Source organism: Elaeis guineensis, chromosome 4 (genome assembly GCF_000442705.2).
Source record: "Elaeis guineensis isolate ETL-2024a chromosome 4, EG11, whole genome shotgun sequence".
Taxonomy (NCBI): domain Eukaryota; kingdom Viridiplantae; phylum Streptophyta; class Magnoliopsida; order Arecales; family Arecaceae; genus Elaeis; species Elaeis guineensis.
In genome coordinates, this window is record NC_025996.2 from 30,096,131 (window position 1) to 30,114,498 (window position 18,368).

Consider the following 18,368-nt stretch of genomic DNA (forward strand, 5'->3'; position numbering starts at 1 on the left):
AAGATTTAATAAAATAGATACACTAATAGGCTACCCTTAAGTGACCAGGTAGAAATGGTATATTTCAGATACAATATCAAAGGTAACAACACTTCAAGCATATACAAAATGTCACAGATTACAGTGAATATGGTTGCTTCAATTAAGATAATTAATAATCACATAGATTAACAAAGAACAATTGAATTATCAAAGTACAAACCAAGGAATGCTGTACCAGGCCGAATCGCCCGATACGGGGCGTATCGAACTGGACCGGCGGCCAGCCGATCTGGTTCGGCCATTTTTTCCGAAAAATAGCTTCAAACCGCACCAAACCCGGCGGTTCGGCACGGTCCGACGCCATACCGTCCGAAACCGGACGGTATGGCTCGGTACAGTTCAGTTCGGCGTTGAACCGAACCGTACCGACAAGCTTCACGTGGGGGAGGGTGTGGGGGGGTTTGTAGTGGGATCTGGACTGTCTTTTAGTGACAATCTAGGTGGTTTGTCTGAGAGACCCGAGAGCTCTCTCAGAACTCTCGAGCTCGTTTGAGAGGAAAACGAGACGATGAAAAAATTAAAAAAAGAGAAAAAAATTTTGTTAAATTGCAGCATTGGATCGAAGAGACGCTGATTTTTGGCCGGAAGGTAATGTATTATTCATTTAGTAAATATTTTATTTTTTATGTTTTTGTTGTTAAAAAAAGGATAAGAACAAAAAAGTATGAAAATAAGAGAAAATCATGCCAAAATTTTTTGATTTTGATATAATTTGATCATATGTGATAGATCTTTCGAAGATATATATGATGACACTAAAATTATTGATTTTCATTAATTATATATTTTTTAAATATTTATATATTTATTCATAAAAAAATAATTCAAAAAATAATTCAAAAAATAAATTCAAAAAAATAAAAAATCAAAGTTTCAGAATCGTGTTTAGAATGATTCAAACTACTTAAATCTAACCTCGAATTTTTTTAAATTTTTTTAAATTAAAAAATATTTTTATAATTATTTAAATAATAAAAAAATATTATTAAAAAAAATATGTAAAAATAGTGTTATATTTTACTTAATTCAAAAATATTATTTGAAGCATATAACATATTTTTTTTTATTTATAAGTTTTAAAATTATTATTAAAATTTATTTGAATTTATATATAAATATTTTTTTAATAATTATTAAATTACCGTGTTTTGTTATACTTGCAGAAATTTGTAAAAAAAAAAATTCAAAATGTGACATTCGTTGACTTTCATTAATTATATATATATTTTAAATATATATATTTATTCATTAAAAAAATTATTAAAAAATAAATTAAAAAAATAAAAAATCAAAGTTTCAGAATCATGTTTAGAATGATTCAAGCTTACTTGAATCTAACCTCGGATTTTTTTAAAATTTTTAAAATTAAAAAATATTTTTATAATTATTTAAATAATAAAAAAATATTATCAAATAAAAAATATATAAAATTAGTATACATTATAGTTAATTCAAAAATATTATTTGAAGGATATGACATATTTTTTTTGAATTTATGAGTTTTAAAATTATTATTGAAATTTTTTTAAATTTATATATAATATTTTTTAATAATTATTAAACTGTCGTGTTTTGTTATATTTGCAGAAATGAGTAAGAAGAAATATTCAAAGCGTGACATTAGTTGGGATCATGACGAGATGCTCTCGGCTCGGCATCATTGAAGATGCAAATGGTGCAACACAGAGTTCAAAGTAGGAGGGGTGACTAGGTTGAAGCAGCACTTGACTGATGGTTATCCTGATGTGTCCATGTGTCGGAAATGCCCACAGAAAATCCGATAGTTGATGAAGAAGCATTTTGCTGATTCAAAAGCAGCGAAGGAAAGAGTAAAGCAAAAGAGGATGGAAGTAGACCGTCGAGTTACAAAATCATCTTTTTATCACTTTAGAGAGTCAGAGGAGGCTTCCGCTCCAGATGATGAGGAGACACAAATTGAGACTGCCATTCAGGCAAGCTTGGTTGATCAATACCGACAGAAAGAGATGGCCAGGTATAGAGAGTGATTTGAACCATCATACTACAAATCGGGATCTAAATCAACGATTGGTGGGGAAGAATTCGAATTCAGGAGGACTACCTTAATCAGAGAGTCTGGTGGTAGAGGGAGCTTTTAGTAGTAGGAGGAGGTCTTCTAGAGATATTCCAGCAGGAGCCACCATCCATGATTTAGATTCACATGCTTTTCCTAATAAAGATTTAAAGCAGCAGAGGATTGACACTATGGTGAAAAAGGATAAGAAGGATATGTGACGAGCTGTTGAATCATAGTTTCATTTCAGCCATATTCCAATAAATGCAGCACGCAATCCTTACTATCAATCTGCCATTTCAGCTATAGAGGCTGCCGGCCATGGTGTAGATCCGTCAGGACCTAAGGACATCTATGGTCAGCTTCTTGATAGTAACAAAGAGGATCTGCAGAGATGGATTGCTTCTTACAAGAATAAATGACCTACATACGGACTGACAGTAATGTGCGATGGTTGGACCGATCCTACTAGACGGAGCATCATTAATTTTTTGACATATTATGATGAAAAAATATTTTTGTCATAAATCAATTGATGCTTCAGATAAAACGCACGATGCCACATATATCCTTGATCTGATGGAAGAAGTGATTGATTCAGTGGGTGAGCAGTATGTCATGCAGGTCATCACAGATAATGGGCCACAATATAAGACTGTCGAAGAGTTGCTGATGGAGCAGCGACCGCGGATATACTGGATCTCATGTGCTGCATATTGCATTGATCTTATATTGATGGATATTGAAAAGATTCGTAGGATGCAGCAGGTAGTGGAGATTGCCCAGAGTAAGGTTTGCCATACCGTGCCGAACCGACCGATACACCCCATCTCGTACCGGACCGACAAAGAACCAGCACAATTCGGCCGATAAAATCGGTACACCGGTGGTACCGAAGAAAAAAGAACGAAAAGTGAGAAAGAAAGAGAGGGGAGGGGAGGAAGGTGGGAGCCGCTGGAGGCCAGCGGGGGCCGGCTGCGGCCGTCGGAGGGCTTCCGAGCCTCGTATCGCCCGATAGAGCTTTCAAGAGAGCAAAAAGAGAGAGAGCACTCGAAGAGGGGGTGAAGAATCTACTGGACGGACGGTGCCTCCGTTGCGAGGCTCCCGGTGGCCGACGAGCCGACGCCGACGGTCTGAGGGCGGTCGAGCCCTTCTTCTTTTTCGAAACAGACGACGTCTGTTTTGATTTTTTCTTTTTTTTTATTTTAAACTTATAAAATCGACAATTGGGTTGCCGACTTAAAAATTTTTTTAAAAAAAAATAAAAATCGTGAAGCCGGCTTCACTTAAAACCATGTTTTTTAAAAAAATTTGCGAAACAGGGACGATGCCCCTGTTTCACGCCTGCGGTGCCGCGCGCATGGATTGCGCCCTCCGACGGCCACAACGGCCAGTCGGAGGCCGTCCGACGGCCCCGCCGGCTCCTTCCCCCCCTCTTTTTTTTTCCTCTTTCCCTCCTCTATTTCTCTCTTTTTTTCTTCCGGTTCGGATCGTCGGTTTGGTATGGTATAAAACCATACCGAACCGTACCATCGATCAATCGAAACGGCCGACGGTACCGATTCAACATACCTTGGCCCAGACTATTACTAGATTCATCTACAATCACACATGGGCCCTTTCATTGATGCAGACATATACTGGGAGGAGATCTTAAGACAAGATATCACACGATTTGCTACCAACTACATAGCACTTGATAGTCTTCTTCAGAAAAAAACAACCTTACGTCGATGTTTGTCAGTGCCAAGTGGCAGGAGAGCAGATATGCGAGGGCCGGCACTAATGAAAGTCATGTGAAGAACTTGGTGATGAGTCAGTCATTCTGACAGCAGGCTAAGAAGATCGTGAAGGCTATTAAGCCATTATATGAGGTGCTTCGCATCGTGGATAGTGAAAGATACCCCCAGATGGGCTTCTTATATTACACGATGGAGAGGACAAAAAAACAGATTAGTGAGAATGATCCGAAGCATGCTCAAGAATTTATTAACATCATTGAGCGCCGTTGGGACCATCAGATGGATAGAGATTTGCATCTAATCGATAAGCACGGATTTAAGAATATTTTAAAATATTTTTTTTTATACTTGTAAAAGTGTATTTAATCAATTATAGAATTTATCTGCGGCTTATTATTTGAATCTGAGATTTCAGTATATCATTCCTGGGATAGATATGGATAACGAGCTTTTTGCTGCTCTTCGTAATGTGATATATAAGATGGTGCCCGATCCAGAAATCGCATCGTTGTGTCTGCAAGAGGTATGCTAGTTTAAAACAGATGTGATTATTCAACTGAATTCGATCTGTACTCAACGATATATTTATAAATTTAATAAATATATTTTTTTGACAGACGAAACAGTTTAGAGAGAGATCAGACAGCTTTGAAATCCCATCAGCTATCGTAAGCAAAAAATAGATGAATCCAGATAAATTACATATCAATAATGAGCAGCATAGATTGACATCAAATGCCTAATAATATCATAAAATTTGATATGTAATTTTGCTTTTGCAGCTGAATAATGGATTTATTTTGGAATGTCTGCAGAATATTTGAGAGGTGTGACTGTCCACATTCTTTCCCAGACAGTCTCCGCTAGTGGCTGTAAGCATAATTGATCGACTTTCGTCCTTATCCACAGCAAACAGAGAAATCGTCTGATACAAAAATGTCTCAATGATCTTATATATGTTCACTATAATCTTTAATTGATGCTAAAATGCATTCAGGAGGAAGTACAACTGAAGTCACTGATCCGACACTAGATTATACTGACGAAGACGACGATCCGATCATCGGATGGCTTGCAGGTCAGCAGCAGGAGCCAGAGCTTGATGAGCCAGGATCCCCTTCACGACCAGCCAGTATGGTAGCTAGGGAGATCAGGATGAATCCAGGACAATGGGCAGAAAGAAATATTCTAAATAAGGTTCCGACTGATCAGCCACAGCCTGAGGGGACACAGGAGACTCATTCATCACATGACTCTTTGTCCGATACATCCTCGCAGAAATTTGAGCGACAAATGTTGAGACGAGATCGGCAGTCAGCAACAAGACATCCATCCTTCCAATCATAAGAAACTCAGTCACAGAGGGGCACAAGAGAAAAAAAGAAAAGATAGTTGCACGTGCGCCACTCTCGAGAGTACAGAAACTATCTGGTTCAGATTCGAAGATCATGGAGAGTGATGATGATACTAGTAGTCATGGATCTGATGATCAGAAAAAAACTAGAGGACAGGAGACCACTACTTATGAGACAGTCGCAGGATGATATTCGATTCACCGATGAGTCCCAGTTTATACATGTCATACAAAATAGAGACCATGGTAGACAAGTCGGTAGAGACTGTGGAGAGCCAATTTCATATAAACGATGGGCTCCTAGAGATCGTCCAGCACATGATGCAGGTGCAGACGATCTTGCATGTGGAGTAAGATCCATAGATGTATCTGAATCATTCTTGCATTATGGATCCTATTACCCGCAGTCACCTTATAATTCATATAGATATGGTGCATCTGAGGCATCGTCTTCTAGTGGTTACTATCCTATGCAGCCTGGAGCATTTTACAGATCAGATTTTGCTACCTGTATATTCGAATGGATTTCTCCACAACCATACTATCATCTCGAGGATATTTTTCAGAGCCAAAGTTTGAGTGAGAGATCTGATATGTCTTACAATCCAGAGAGGATGTCTTATGGGATGAATATTCAGGAGTACAGTGCATCTTGGTTAGAAGATTGGACTGATGTTCTTTCAGATTATGCCAATGATCCATATATCTACGAATGTCATAGACACTCGACGAGATATTAAATGTAGAGCAGATCTTGAGGTTAGTATATCATTTTTTTGTGTTTTGTACTTTAAAAGTTTAGATACATTTTAATGCACATTTATATATTTTTTTTTAATTTTAGGATGTTGAGTTATAATATAATGTAAATAAATACATATTTAAAATTTTGGATCAAGAGTCCCTGTATTGCTATCAAACTCAAAAATTGAATCCAAATATGTCAATAATATGCAATATAATGTAATTTTGGGGTTCTATTTATGAATTAATAACTTGAAGACCCAAAAAAAAATAAAACAAAACAAAAATTATACCGGTATCGAACCGGTGTGCCGGAGCGTATCGTGTGTCGGTACGATACGATACCGATATCATACCATACCAACCCGATGCCGGTACGTACTCCAGTATCGGTACAGCGGACCTTGGTACAAACTATATGATTTAAGAAGCACCAGCAAGAACAAGAAGCAAAATAATAGCACAAATGATGTATTAGCATATGAATCATGAATTTTCATCTTAATGACATTCTTTTTTTATATATAACCAAGACATAGTCATTCTTTCTTCATAGATGACTATCATTTGTCGAATTATCTTCCCAATAATTCTCATTAATTCCTTCCTTTAATTTTGTGTATTAACAAAAGGTCTTATCCTGGGCTATTCTGTAATTAGAGTTCATCATTAGGTTGGAATATCATGATTGTCAAAATGAAATGCATGATAAATTTACTCAGGCTGTTAAGCAACATTGGGTTAATCAAGATACATGATAGAATTTAGAAATAATTCAATCATGTTTCAGAAGGACTTTCAACACAGTGCAAACTTTTACTTGACATTTCAAGCACTTGAGTTGCCACAAAAATATTCCATTTATCCTTTAAAGTTCAAAGTATTTAACTTATCCGGCTCAAATTGAAGGCTATAAGCACATTTTTTGAGGTAGACATAGCACATTATCTGCAAAGAAAAGAAAATAAACATACATGATGGATATATATATATATATTGTTACCTGCTCAACTGAAATATCCATGGATTCAAGAGCAGATTTTACTTCTTGTAAAATGGGAGATGCAGCATCAAATCCTGAAGTAGAACAGTAAGGGGTCATATCAAATGGGACCCACTGTTCTTTCCCTTCTCTGCACATGTTCTTTGAGCTAAGACCCAGAATGAGAGCAAACATTTGAGCGTAAAAGGGACTAACTGAAAAGTATACCTTACAACATTTTTGAGGAGATAAAACTCATTTTCAAAGCCTGCGTTCACAACCTACACATTAAGCAAAACTGGGTATATAAGCAAAATGAATATTAAAGTGCATATTTAACTGAAAGCTTCCATATGCACCAGATCGTATTCATCTTTCAATATTTTTATGACTCTTTGCAAGGCATTCCTTGGACAATATTCCCAAGCTTCACCGGGCTTTATGTGCATGTCAGCCAATACCATCTCCTCTTGTCTTGACCTATTAAGCCCAAAGATAAATTTGAATTTGAATAAAATGACTCACAAAATATCTCTCATTCAAAGAGCACAAATTTAGAATTATTACATAGTGCACACTCAATAATATTAGAATTTAGAACCATGTGCAATGACATAGATGTGCAATGGCATGCATTAATGATTAATATTTTGCAAGTAATATCGGTATACATAAATAAGATCCTAATATTACAGCTTAATCATGTTTTCATGTGATCCAGGCTTCAAGTTGGCATTCTTATACATGAGCAACAACATAATATTCATTGGAATGATAGTAAGTGGATAACATTCTTTCAGTTTGAAAATATATCTAATAAAAATAAAGATAAACTACAGAAACACGCCCTCAACGTTAGCCCAATTTCACTTATATCCTTTTGATTTTAAAAAGTGTCAAACTAGCCCTTCAAATTTTCGAGATGTTCCAAAGTCATCCTATTGTTTACCTCCATTAACGGAATAATATTACATGACCATCACATGATATCATCATTTATAAAATGCCCAAACTATCCTTATCTCTATCTCCTCCCTCATTCCTCTTTGATTGCTCTCCTTCTCCACCTCTGACGCCAACGTCCCTCCATCCTCCTCACCTCCTTCTCATCGTCCTCCTCCAAGCCCGCCCATGAGCCTTCTCCCTCTATGGTGGCTCCCTCTACCTCTATCCATTCCTCGTTGGCAACTCCTCCTCCCCCCTCCTCTCTTTTCTCCTCATCTACTTCTTTTGCTCCTCCAAGCCTACCCATGAGCCCTCTCCTCCACAATGGCTCCCTTCACCTTCGCCCATCTCACCAGCGACCCCTTCTTCCTCCTCCCCTTCCTCCTCTCCCACTTCTCCTCCTCTAAGCCCACCCATAATCCATTCCTCTCTACAGCAGCTACCTCAACCTCCGCCCCTTCCTCACCAGTGACCCCTCATTCCCTTCCTCCTCACCTACTTCTCCTCGTCATCCTTCTCCTCCAAGCCCGTCCATGAGCCCTCCCCTCCACCTCCACCCCCACCCATTCATCTTTGGTGACCCCTTCTTCCAACTCCCCTTTCTCTTGATCTACTTCTCCTCTTCTTTCTCCAAGCCCATCCATGACCCCTCCATAGCAGCTCTCTCCACCTCAGTCCCTCCTTGGCAGCGACCCCTCTTTCTCCCTCTCCTTTCTCCTTATCTACTTCTCCTCATCTTCCTCCTCAAGCCCGTCCATGAGCCCTCTCCATCCACCTTCACCTTTTCTTCGCCGATGACCCCTCCTTCCCCCTCATCTTCCTCCTAATCCCTTTTCCTCCTCTTTCTTCTCCTCCAATGCCACTTATGAGGCCTTTGATGCCGCCTTCCCCCTCCACGCCGACCTCCATAACCCTGCTCTCCCTCTCCAGGGTGGCCGTCTTTATCTCCATCCATTTGTCGTCGGTGATCCCTCCTATATAAGGATATTTTTCATCTATTGAAACAGAAAGCTAAACACCATTTGTTGGTAAGTGAACGGTAGAACCATTTTAGAACATCTCAAAAACTTGAAAGACTAATTTGATACTTTTTAAAGTCAAAGGGTGTAATGAAAATTGGACTAAAATTGACGGGGTGTTCTTGTAATTTATCCTAAAAATAATAACAAGAAATAGAAATATTAACTTAAGAAGAAACTTACAGAAATATGCAAATATTCAATAGTAGAAAACATGTTAGAAAAAATTCTCTATACCATGGAATCCTATATTTTGTTGATAAATCTGGCATCAGTCTGATCTCACCCACACCAGTTAGATTGGTCTCTTCTGCTGGACCATCACAAAATGAAGCCATTCCCATCGATGCATGAGTCAAGCCCACACCTATGTCTTTAACAACTTCATAAAAACGCTTTGCTGGGACAACCTGAATAAGCAGTAGATATAGGTTATCAATTTATAAGATGAAATTTTTGTTCAACTTTCAAGCAGCATGTAATGGAAAATGTGGAGGAAAATCAAAAGCTATTCACGTACATGTCGTATTGCAGTATAGAATGTGGTAAAATTCATAGCATCCCATCCAGGCATGCAGTTTAAGGTACTCTAGGCAACTATCCTATGTTTTTATAGTTATTATGCATTGACTGTTGTGAAAAATAAAAGTGCAGAGGCAGTCAGGCCTGGTTTTAAGTCAAGATGTTTCAAATAGTCTAATTCTATGTAGGATAAGAAGCACGGTCACTTATCACAAAAGTTCACAAAGATGTAGACACACCCCATATTAAGTACTAACAATTACAACAGACCATGGTTCCTCATATATATATATATATATATATATATGTGTGTGTGTGTGTGTGTGTGTGTGTGTGTGTGTGTACATATATATATATATATGTGTGTGTGTGTGTGTGTGTGTGTGTGTGTGTGTGTACATATATATATATATATGTGTGTGTGTGTGTGTGTGTATACATATATATATATATGTGTGTGTGTGTGTATGTATTATACACACACACACACACACACATATATATATATATATGTACACACACACACACAGATATATATATATATATGTATACACACACACACACAGATATATATATATATATATGTATATATATGTATATATATATATACATGTATATATATATGTATATATATATATACATGTATATATATATGTATATATATATATATACATGTATATATATATATATATATATATATATGTATATATATATATGTGTGTGTATATATATATATATATACACACACACATATATATATATATATACATATATATGTATATGTGTATATGTATATGTGTATATATATATATACACACACACACACATATACATATATATATACATATATATATATATATATATATATATATATATATATATATATATATATATATATGTATATATATATGTGTGTGTATATATATATATATATACACACACATATATATATATATATACATATATATATATATGTATATGTATATGTATATGTGTGTGTATATATATATATATATGAAAACCTATGCAGCCACGTGATTAGTCCCACAACAATTATGCACTAGATCCTAGGTATTATATAGGACCAAGAGATCCAAATAATACCTTCCACATAACCATTTTGGGTGAGATCCTAGATTGTGACAAATGATACCCAATCCATAGCACACGTGAAATAGGAGATACTACAGCACGGGCCGTTTGGGTTAATCAAAAGCTGATTGTGGTGTTCATGCTTAGAGTTGCGGTACTCGTGAATAGATTTAAACAGATTTAGACCTTTAGCTTGACAAGAATGCCAAAGCTTAAACAAAAAGAGTGTGAGTACTTGTACAGGCTTGTGTTTAATCCAATATTAGCTATGTATTGACTAGACCTTAGGTATTTATATAGGACTAAAGAACCCAAATATAACACCTTCCAGCTAGTCTTTTTGGATGGGGTTCTAGGTTGTTGCAGTATATGTATGGACAAGATAAACATATACAAAAACACAAGTACATGCACAACCAATGAATACATAACTTACATGATCGCATAGAAGAAAGTTGTGTACAACCTTATGTGCAAGAGCATTTCTATCACATATGCATCAATATCAGTATTGATTTGTAATATTTTGCTCACCTAAGATGGTACTGCTGATGTAATGATTTCAAGCATTGGCATGCAATTCTGCCAACTGCAAAAGGTTACTAAAGACCTCAATTCATGCCATAAAGACATCATGTGACATAAAGATGTAAAGCTAATTAATTTTTTGGTACCCTTACATGTCATTCTATCAGCAATGATAGCTTAAGTTTTTGGTCTATTTCACAATATAATGACACCATAAACAATTCTTAGATGTCTTCCCCTATGAGGGCATTTTATTTCTATTCTAAAATTTCTTCATTTTCTGCTAGAAGTATGTTATCTCGGTTTACAATTATTGACCTTTTCAGTTTTGTCAATGAAAGATAATCGAAGAAAGTGAGACATGTTAAAAGTCCTATTAACAATATACATTTTTCTCTCTGAATTTTCTGAGGGAAAGATGAACTCACACGACATCGGCATTGGCCTGAAGCATCAGCCCAGATAATTCGGACAAATACTAAATTCTCTTCTGATGAACCAACCTTGGAGGTGCTGTTGAAAGATATGACTCTCAAGTGATCATTAGATAAAACAATACCATTTAGCTTGTAAAGTTGCAATGCGTTTTGTCTGAAGATGCGCCAAACAGCTTCCACAGCCTCCAGAATAGTAAGATCACCATCATCACATGCAGTTGATAAAACACTAAAAACAACTTCACGTGCCTTCTTTGCACCTACAGAATCACATAAAAAAATTTTGCACAATTAATAAACATAGATAAGTACAAAAAGAATCAGCTCATAAACATATGTGGAAATATTGCCAGATTGTCATCCTGATATGAATGGAGTAGACAGTCTAAATGCCCCTCACAATGGTGTGATTGCAGTTATAAGTAATTTAATGCCTGTGAGGACTACTTATAGAAACTCTTTTTCCCTAACCAGAAATTGATCCACGGGAGCAAAGAAGATGAAGACAAATCTGGTCATGCTTAGTTAGGTACAGTGTTGAAACAAGGCAACCACCCACTGGTTTCCATGCTGCAAACAAAGAGGCCCCAAAACCTCAAGGACCACCAAAAAAGTTGCAGAAAATCCATAAGTCGAGTGACGGAGCAGAGAAAAAATCTCCAAAAAAGTAGAAATGACAAAATAGTGGCCGGTTCATCTATTCATAATAAGTCAAGAAATTCTTTGGATTGCCTTGTACCAGCAACCACTCAATGATAGGCCAAAAAAGCTGAAGCAAATTTTAAAAAGAGCTTTCACAACCCCAAGGTTTGGCTGAAATCCAGAAAATTTTGGGAGCTAGCTAGCAGCCAGATTGCTGAACTCTGGTGACAATCTTTATGAAACTCTCAACAAAGGCACTTTATTCTAGCAGCATCCAATGGTCAGATCACTGCAAGTGAATTCTAATCAACAATAGGTCTCTGAAGTCTTCACATGACATCCCTGGCAAGAATTCTAACAATATACTCCCAAGTAAAGAAGTTGAAACAAAGATGTCTTTTCCTTGAGTGCATGATAAAAAGATAGGTGACCTCCAAGCATATAATTTCCTGTTTGAAGACATTTTCATGTTGCAGAATAATGGAGGATCTTCAACTTGACCCATCATGGATTTTCCACCATTTACTCCAATATCAAAGATTTAATGGAAAGTGAGCAGTCCAACTCTATATGGAGTCACAGTAAGATGGCTGCACCACACACAGGAGGGCATATCTACAAGCGTCTGTGGATGCTACATGTCCAGACTAGCAATGAATAAAATAATACATGAAGAAAAATGCATCAAAGAGCATATATAGCTAAACCAATGGAACAAATTTCTTTCTTATACAATGAAAGGTGTCTTACTAAAGCTCTTCACGAATCCAAAAATTGTACAATTAAAAAATATCCAAATAAGCATGTTAGTGGAAAAAGTGATTGGTGAAGAGCTCCTAGTTTATAGACATACATACATATAAGGAGAGCTAAAATTATCATCCAAGGAAGGTCTCGATTATTTGATCATTGTCCAAGCTTAGGCTTTCCACAAGTAAAGAAATCTGGATATAAGGTTCGCTGAACCATCTTGGACTGCCCGATTTGGGGCGTGTGTGCCAAGCCATACCGGTGGCTGACTAAGACGGTTCCGACGATCGAAACGAAACACTAGCAAGGACAAGGTGACGGAGAAGGAAAGAGAGGAAAAGAGAGAGGGGGGAGGCACAGAGAAGAAAAGACTAGGGGGATTGTCGGAGGCCGTCAAAGGCTACCAAAAGCCCACTGAGGCCTCCGGAGCTCGGTCCTTCTCTGGAGAGAGGAAGAAAGATGGAGAGAGAAGGAAGGGTAGGGAAATGGAGGGAAGGAGCTAGAGAGGGTGGGGAGGCTAACGATGGTCGCCCGAGGGCCACAGATGGACATCCTATTTTGACCTAATAGAGGCAGGGGAGGCAAATTTGACCATTCGAGGGCCTCCGCAGCCCTCCAGCGGCATCCCCATCCTTTCCTGCTCTCTTTCTCTCTTCCTCTCTTTGGCTCTCCCTCCCTCCGCTTTCTCTACTGTGACGACTCGGGCCCAACACGAAAGGGCACAAAGGCATATTAAACTGTGCCACCGGCCGATTGATACCAGCTCTAATACCAGCATAGCAAACCTTATCTAAACAAAGTGTATAATGTGAACATAGTGGACAAACTTAAGATAAATAGCTTAGTGCAAGTGGGGACTAGTGAAAGAACCTTATTAATAAGCCAGCATTACTAAATGCCTTGAACCCAAAATCTTGATCACTAATCAAAAAACTGAAGATAAATGAGTATGTAAATCTCTCCCTGGATTATCTATAACTTCCTAACAAACTTGTTTGGTTATATTGGGGAAGTCTCCAACTGTTATCAATTTTGCAACTTAATTTGACAAGACAAGAATGGCAAAAACAGCATGCAACCAATGGCCTAAAATAGTAGAACAATTTTAAGTACTCTAGAACATGGTACACCATGTTGGTATTGGGCCCATAGTAGTGCCATCTCCTATTACTATATCAAACAAGTACTGGTATCAAACAAGTACGGTACAATATGCCCCCTACCACCCCGTTCGGTATATGGGATGGCATACCTTGCTTTGGAATCTAGATTATCTATATTTTAAAACAATGAAGAACTGAGGAGGCTCCAATAAGGAGTAATTTGGTTTGGGCTAAAGGTTGTCAGAAAAGGAGCAGAAGATCTATAACATGGATGGAGATTGTGAGATAGAATATGGATAATCTTAGAATGAGGATTCAAGTCCCGATATGACGTCTTGCAGGACACTGAGATGAGGCACCATCCCATGTAACAAGATAAGACCATCCCGCCATCATCCTAACATCCTGATCCGCACGTCTTGGGACATTCCTTATCCCAAGTGTCGGGATAGGATAGGACGGCAGCATGTTCCAATCCATGGGAAAAACAAGACAGCACCGTCCAATGGGATTTAAAATCTTGACTTGGAATGCCATCATTATGGCCCTAAATAGGAATACTTAATGAATGAGGACCCATAAAGCCAAGCCCAAATAATTGGTAAAAGGATGGATAGTTATAGTAAGGTTTTTCTAAATAAGATGTACCAGAATATTTTAGGTAAATCATGAGCCTCCTAGGTTTCCATATGACACCCCACCATATCGCATGCTAAAAAAGGATCTGTTGTTTATTCTTACAGATCCTCCTATAACCAGTAATGACAAGGTAGATAAGTATTAGAATTGCTTAAAGCTATTTGAAGGTCCATCACAGTCATTTAAGGAAATATTTTGGAGTCCTGCAGATCTAGAGCCAATAGATCAAAGTGATTGCTAAATGGTGAAGGATACATAGAAGAACAAACAGATAGAAGGGCGTCCACTAACTGAACAGCATAATAAAACTAAAACCTAAAAATCAAACAGAGAATGAAGACTAGCTTATCAACAGATAGCATGTACTGACTATAATGTTTTTTCCGAGCGTGAAATAAAGATGCTGTTGTTTTAAAGGATCTATTTTGGTTTGCAAAAAAATAATATTAACTTCTTAGATATGCCTCTAGGAAACATGAGCATTTAGAATAATAGCATCCTATTGTTATTTTTATATGCACAAAACAGTTGTAGGATTTAAGTTATGCAAAAATCAATATCAGATTAAACAACAAATACAACAGCCATGAAAGAATAACTAACAATATTGGAAATATACCTAGATAGAAAGTTTCAGGGAATGCACAGCCATCAGTGCTGAACATCACCTGTAAGCCATATTTTCATTAGAAAGCAAAATTTGCAAGAATAACAAAATAACTGCAGATCTCTGCACATAAAAGGATATTCAGAAGAAGAAGAAAATGGACATATGCTGGTTTGGGAAGTAGAACTAGGAGATAACTAAGGTCTACTAAATTCCCTTGTCACATGCTGATGATTGAAAGGAGATGCATCACTGATTTCTAGTTGAATTGGAATGTGCATAATAGGTTTTCCGCTACAATTACACAAACACCAGATCTGCCCCATAATTATATTTTTGAAATTGATTGCTCATAAATTTCAAAAGGTCATCGCATATCAAAGTAACTTTGCACTAGAATCCTAAAGACAAAGATCCAACTTTATTTCGAGGCTGACCTACGTGGTCACTATGGTAGTACTATTTTTAACAACACAATGCAATTTTCAAGAATATGTGGGAGTCCTATGGAGAATTTTCCATCAAACTTAGGTTGAATGGAGGCCAATAGACATGTATAATGTCTATCAAATTTGACCAGTGAAGTGCCATACCATATACTAGTGGATTGATTGTTCCGCAAATGTTTCTATACAATATGATTTAAATGATTCACGTTAGGTGGAGGAAACCATTGCAAGCATTGGTTACAATGCCTGTTAATGAAGGTTTAAGGCAAAATACAAAACCCTGTACCATTTTTCCGTCAAGATATTACAGTATCATGCAATACCGATACTGATGATATGCACCAAAACTACCATATCGCAAAAATTGGAAAATCATCCACACCAACCAGTACGACTAGTACAAGGCAGTATGTGTGGTACAATACTGATACAGCTATTTCAGCATCCCAGCACCAATGCCCGTACTGATTTCATGCTGTAATAGTGATGGTACTGGTCATGCCATCCCGTTCCACGATGTTGATCATATAAAAGGTCAATAGAATAAAAAGTTCAAGAATATGTAAGTCCAAGTAGGTTGCATAGACAAAGGCTTTTGCTTAAATGTTTCGGAATGATGGAATTCAAGTTATCTAATTAAAACTACATTGTTCATGTTAAGAATTTTCTCTTAAAGAGATTATTCATAAGAAACCTTTCATGATCAGAATGTAGACATTATTAACCTTGCTTGACATAAAACCATCCAGGCACAACTGATACCTAGATTGTCCACTAATTCTCGTTGGTCTTACTAATGTTGAGCTAATACCATATCTAATTATTGTCATGCCTTTAGAATCTAGTCTCTTTGAAATTTTGTTTAAACTTTGGACGGACCAATGGGCCTAGCCCACCCAAAAAACATTTAGCCTGGTCCAACTTTACGTTTAACATTGGGCTAGGCAGGGGCCAAGCATAGGCTCTGAGATAGGGCTAGGCACTTAAAAAGTTGAGCCTGAGATAACCTACAACCGGCATGTCTTGATAATTATGCATCCTGATGAGAGGAAGTGATTGTAAAACAGAAATTGCATAGCCCTAAACATTAGGATGTTTTTGTTGCATTGTATAACACAATTCTTGACAATTGAATTTCAGTCAAGCAAGTCAACTATAACTGGTCTTCCAGACATATTCATGCTACTGCCCAATTTATCTATCAGCAACCAAGAAGGCTGAAATCCTATAAAAAAATCAAAAGACAGACTTCCTCATGAAAAGGCATCCTTCTTTGCTAGTGCTCCATCTAATGTCTAGGAAATCAAGTTGTTGAACCAACTACCAACTACCAAGTGGTTATATTCAATCTGCCTAATAAGAACTAGTTTGAAGCAATTATCTCTATGATATCATCTCTTATGAGAACAATATCAGGTACAGAAACCATATGGATAACCAAGCAGTTAGACATCTAATTGACATATTGACTGTGATCCATGTCTTTTTTTCCCCCAAAAACCAAAAACCCAGTAGTGCATTATTGAATTTGTCAAAGTAAACAAGGAGGGATGCTGGAGTCATAATAAGAATTTGTGGAATGCACACGAGATATGAACCTTTTGCTAAAGCAAAGCCTGAAGTTTGACCAAGGTAATTTAAGATAGATTTAAGTTACAAGTGTATTCTAATTGAAAAATATATGAGAAAAATGGAAGTGCACATTAGTAGTTTGAAATGATGATTATGTATTGTATACATGGTTCTGATGTTGAACAAAGCATGAATAGCAAAAAAATTATAAGAGACATGTTTTCAAGCAAATGCCAAAAATATAATTAGCATCCAATCAAAAAAAATAATCTGTAAAAAAATAGCTTAGAAAAAAAAAAAAAAAAAAGATAATTTCACCTTCTTCATAGGTGCTAGCTCTAGAAGTTCTTTGACAGAAGAAATCATCCCTTGAACACTAAGCTTTGGCACAGCCAGTCCAAAATCAAGGTAGACCTATGTACAAAAATATCAAATAACTTGTAAAAATCAAATTTAAGTTATGACAAAGTACACATGTGAAAGAACAAACCTGGGAGTAAACTGAAGCTAGATATGATGCTTCTTTTGAGAATGGATAAGATGCATGTAGAAGAACAATCCGAGATTTAGAAAATCTCCTATCCTCAAGAACTTTACGTAGATGCAATGGGTTGGCCAGCCTCAAATCCAAGTCCTTATCTCCAAAACTGAAATTTAAAGAAAAGTTAGACTGGTTTATTTTCCGTAATCAGGAATATTCAATGCAATAGCTTGTCTGCTAATCTGCTAGGGCACAAGAATAAGAAAAATGTAATGGCCAATCCTTTTCAGACTAAACTCCTACCCTAGACAAGATGAATTAATCTACAAATATTAATTGAAAGGAAAGAACTGCAGAAGTTTGGGAAAGGACACAACTGCTTTAGATGGCCCTCACATTGAAATTACTCAATTTACATAAAGTTAGAAGGAACATATCTTTTAATGTAAATACAAATTTGCTGATTCCTGCAACTAGCAGATGTGTAATTGAGCCAAACAATCATTATGCAGTAAGAAAGAAGTTCTTAAATGAGAAAGCTTCAGATGAGTCCATTACCCTGTATGAATTTGCATAGGTAAGTCAAAGGATACAGCAACTTCCAAACTACATGTAAATAAATAATCAATAAAGTTCTTATTCTTGATGCGAACAGGTCCGCCAGCTGAAAAAATATTTAATGGAAG

General features: G+C 36.9%; 1 protein-coding gene and 1 pseudogene across 2 annotated transcripts in view; one reads left to right on the forward strand and one right to left on the reverse strand.

The window, feature by feature from the left end:
- LOC105043175 (protein fluG) overlaps positions 1 to 18,368 on the reverse strand; it is a 48,834-nt gene that overhangs the window by 19,099 nt on the left and 11,367 nt on the right. For both annotated transcript variants that reach the window (XM_073256131.1, XM_073256132.1), the window contains 9 exons: positions 18,241 to 18,346; positions 17,692 to 17,848; positions 17,520 to 17,615; positions 15,193 to 15,241; positions 11,431 to 11,699; positions 9,098 to 9,270; positions 7,256 to 7,376; positions 7,125 to 7,177; positions 6,918 to 7,047 (listed from right to left, as the gene is read on the reverse strand). In XM_073256131.1, the coding sequence (XP_073112232.1) occupies positions 6,918 to 7,047; positions 7,125 to 7,177; positions 7,256 to 7,376; positions 9,098 to 9,270; positions 11,431 to 11,699; positions 15,193 to 15,241; positions 17,520 to 17,615; positions 17,692 to 17,848; positions 18,241 to 18,346 (1,154 nt within the window). The remainder of the gene's footprint in view (positions 1 to 6,917; positions 7,048 to 7,124; positions 7,178 to 7,255; positions 7,377 to 9,097; positions 9,271 to 11,430; positions 11,700 to 15,192; positions 15,242 to 17,519; positions 17,616 to 17,691; positions 17,849 to 18,240; positions 18,347 to 18,368) is intronic.
- Positions 3,808 to 4,499, forward strand: LOC140856912 (uncharacterized; annotated as a pseudogene).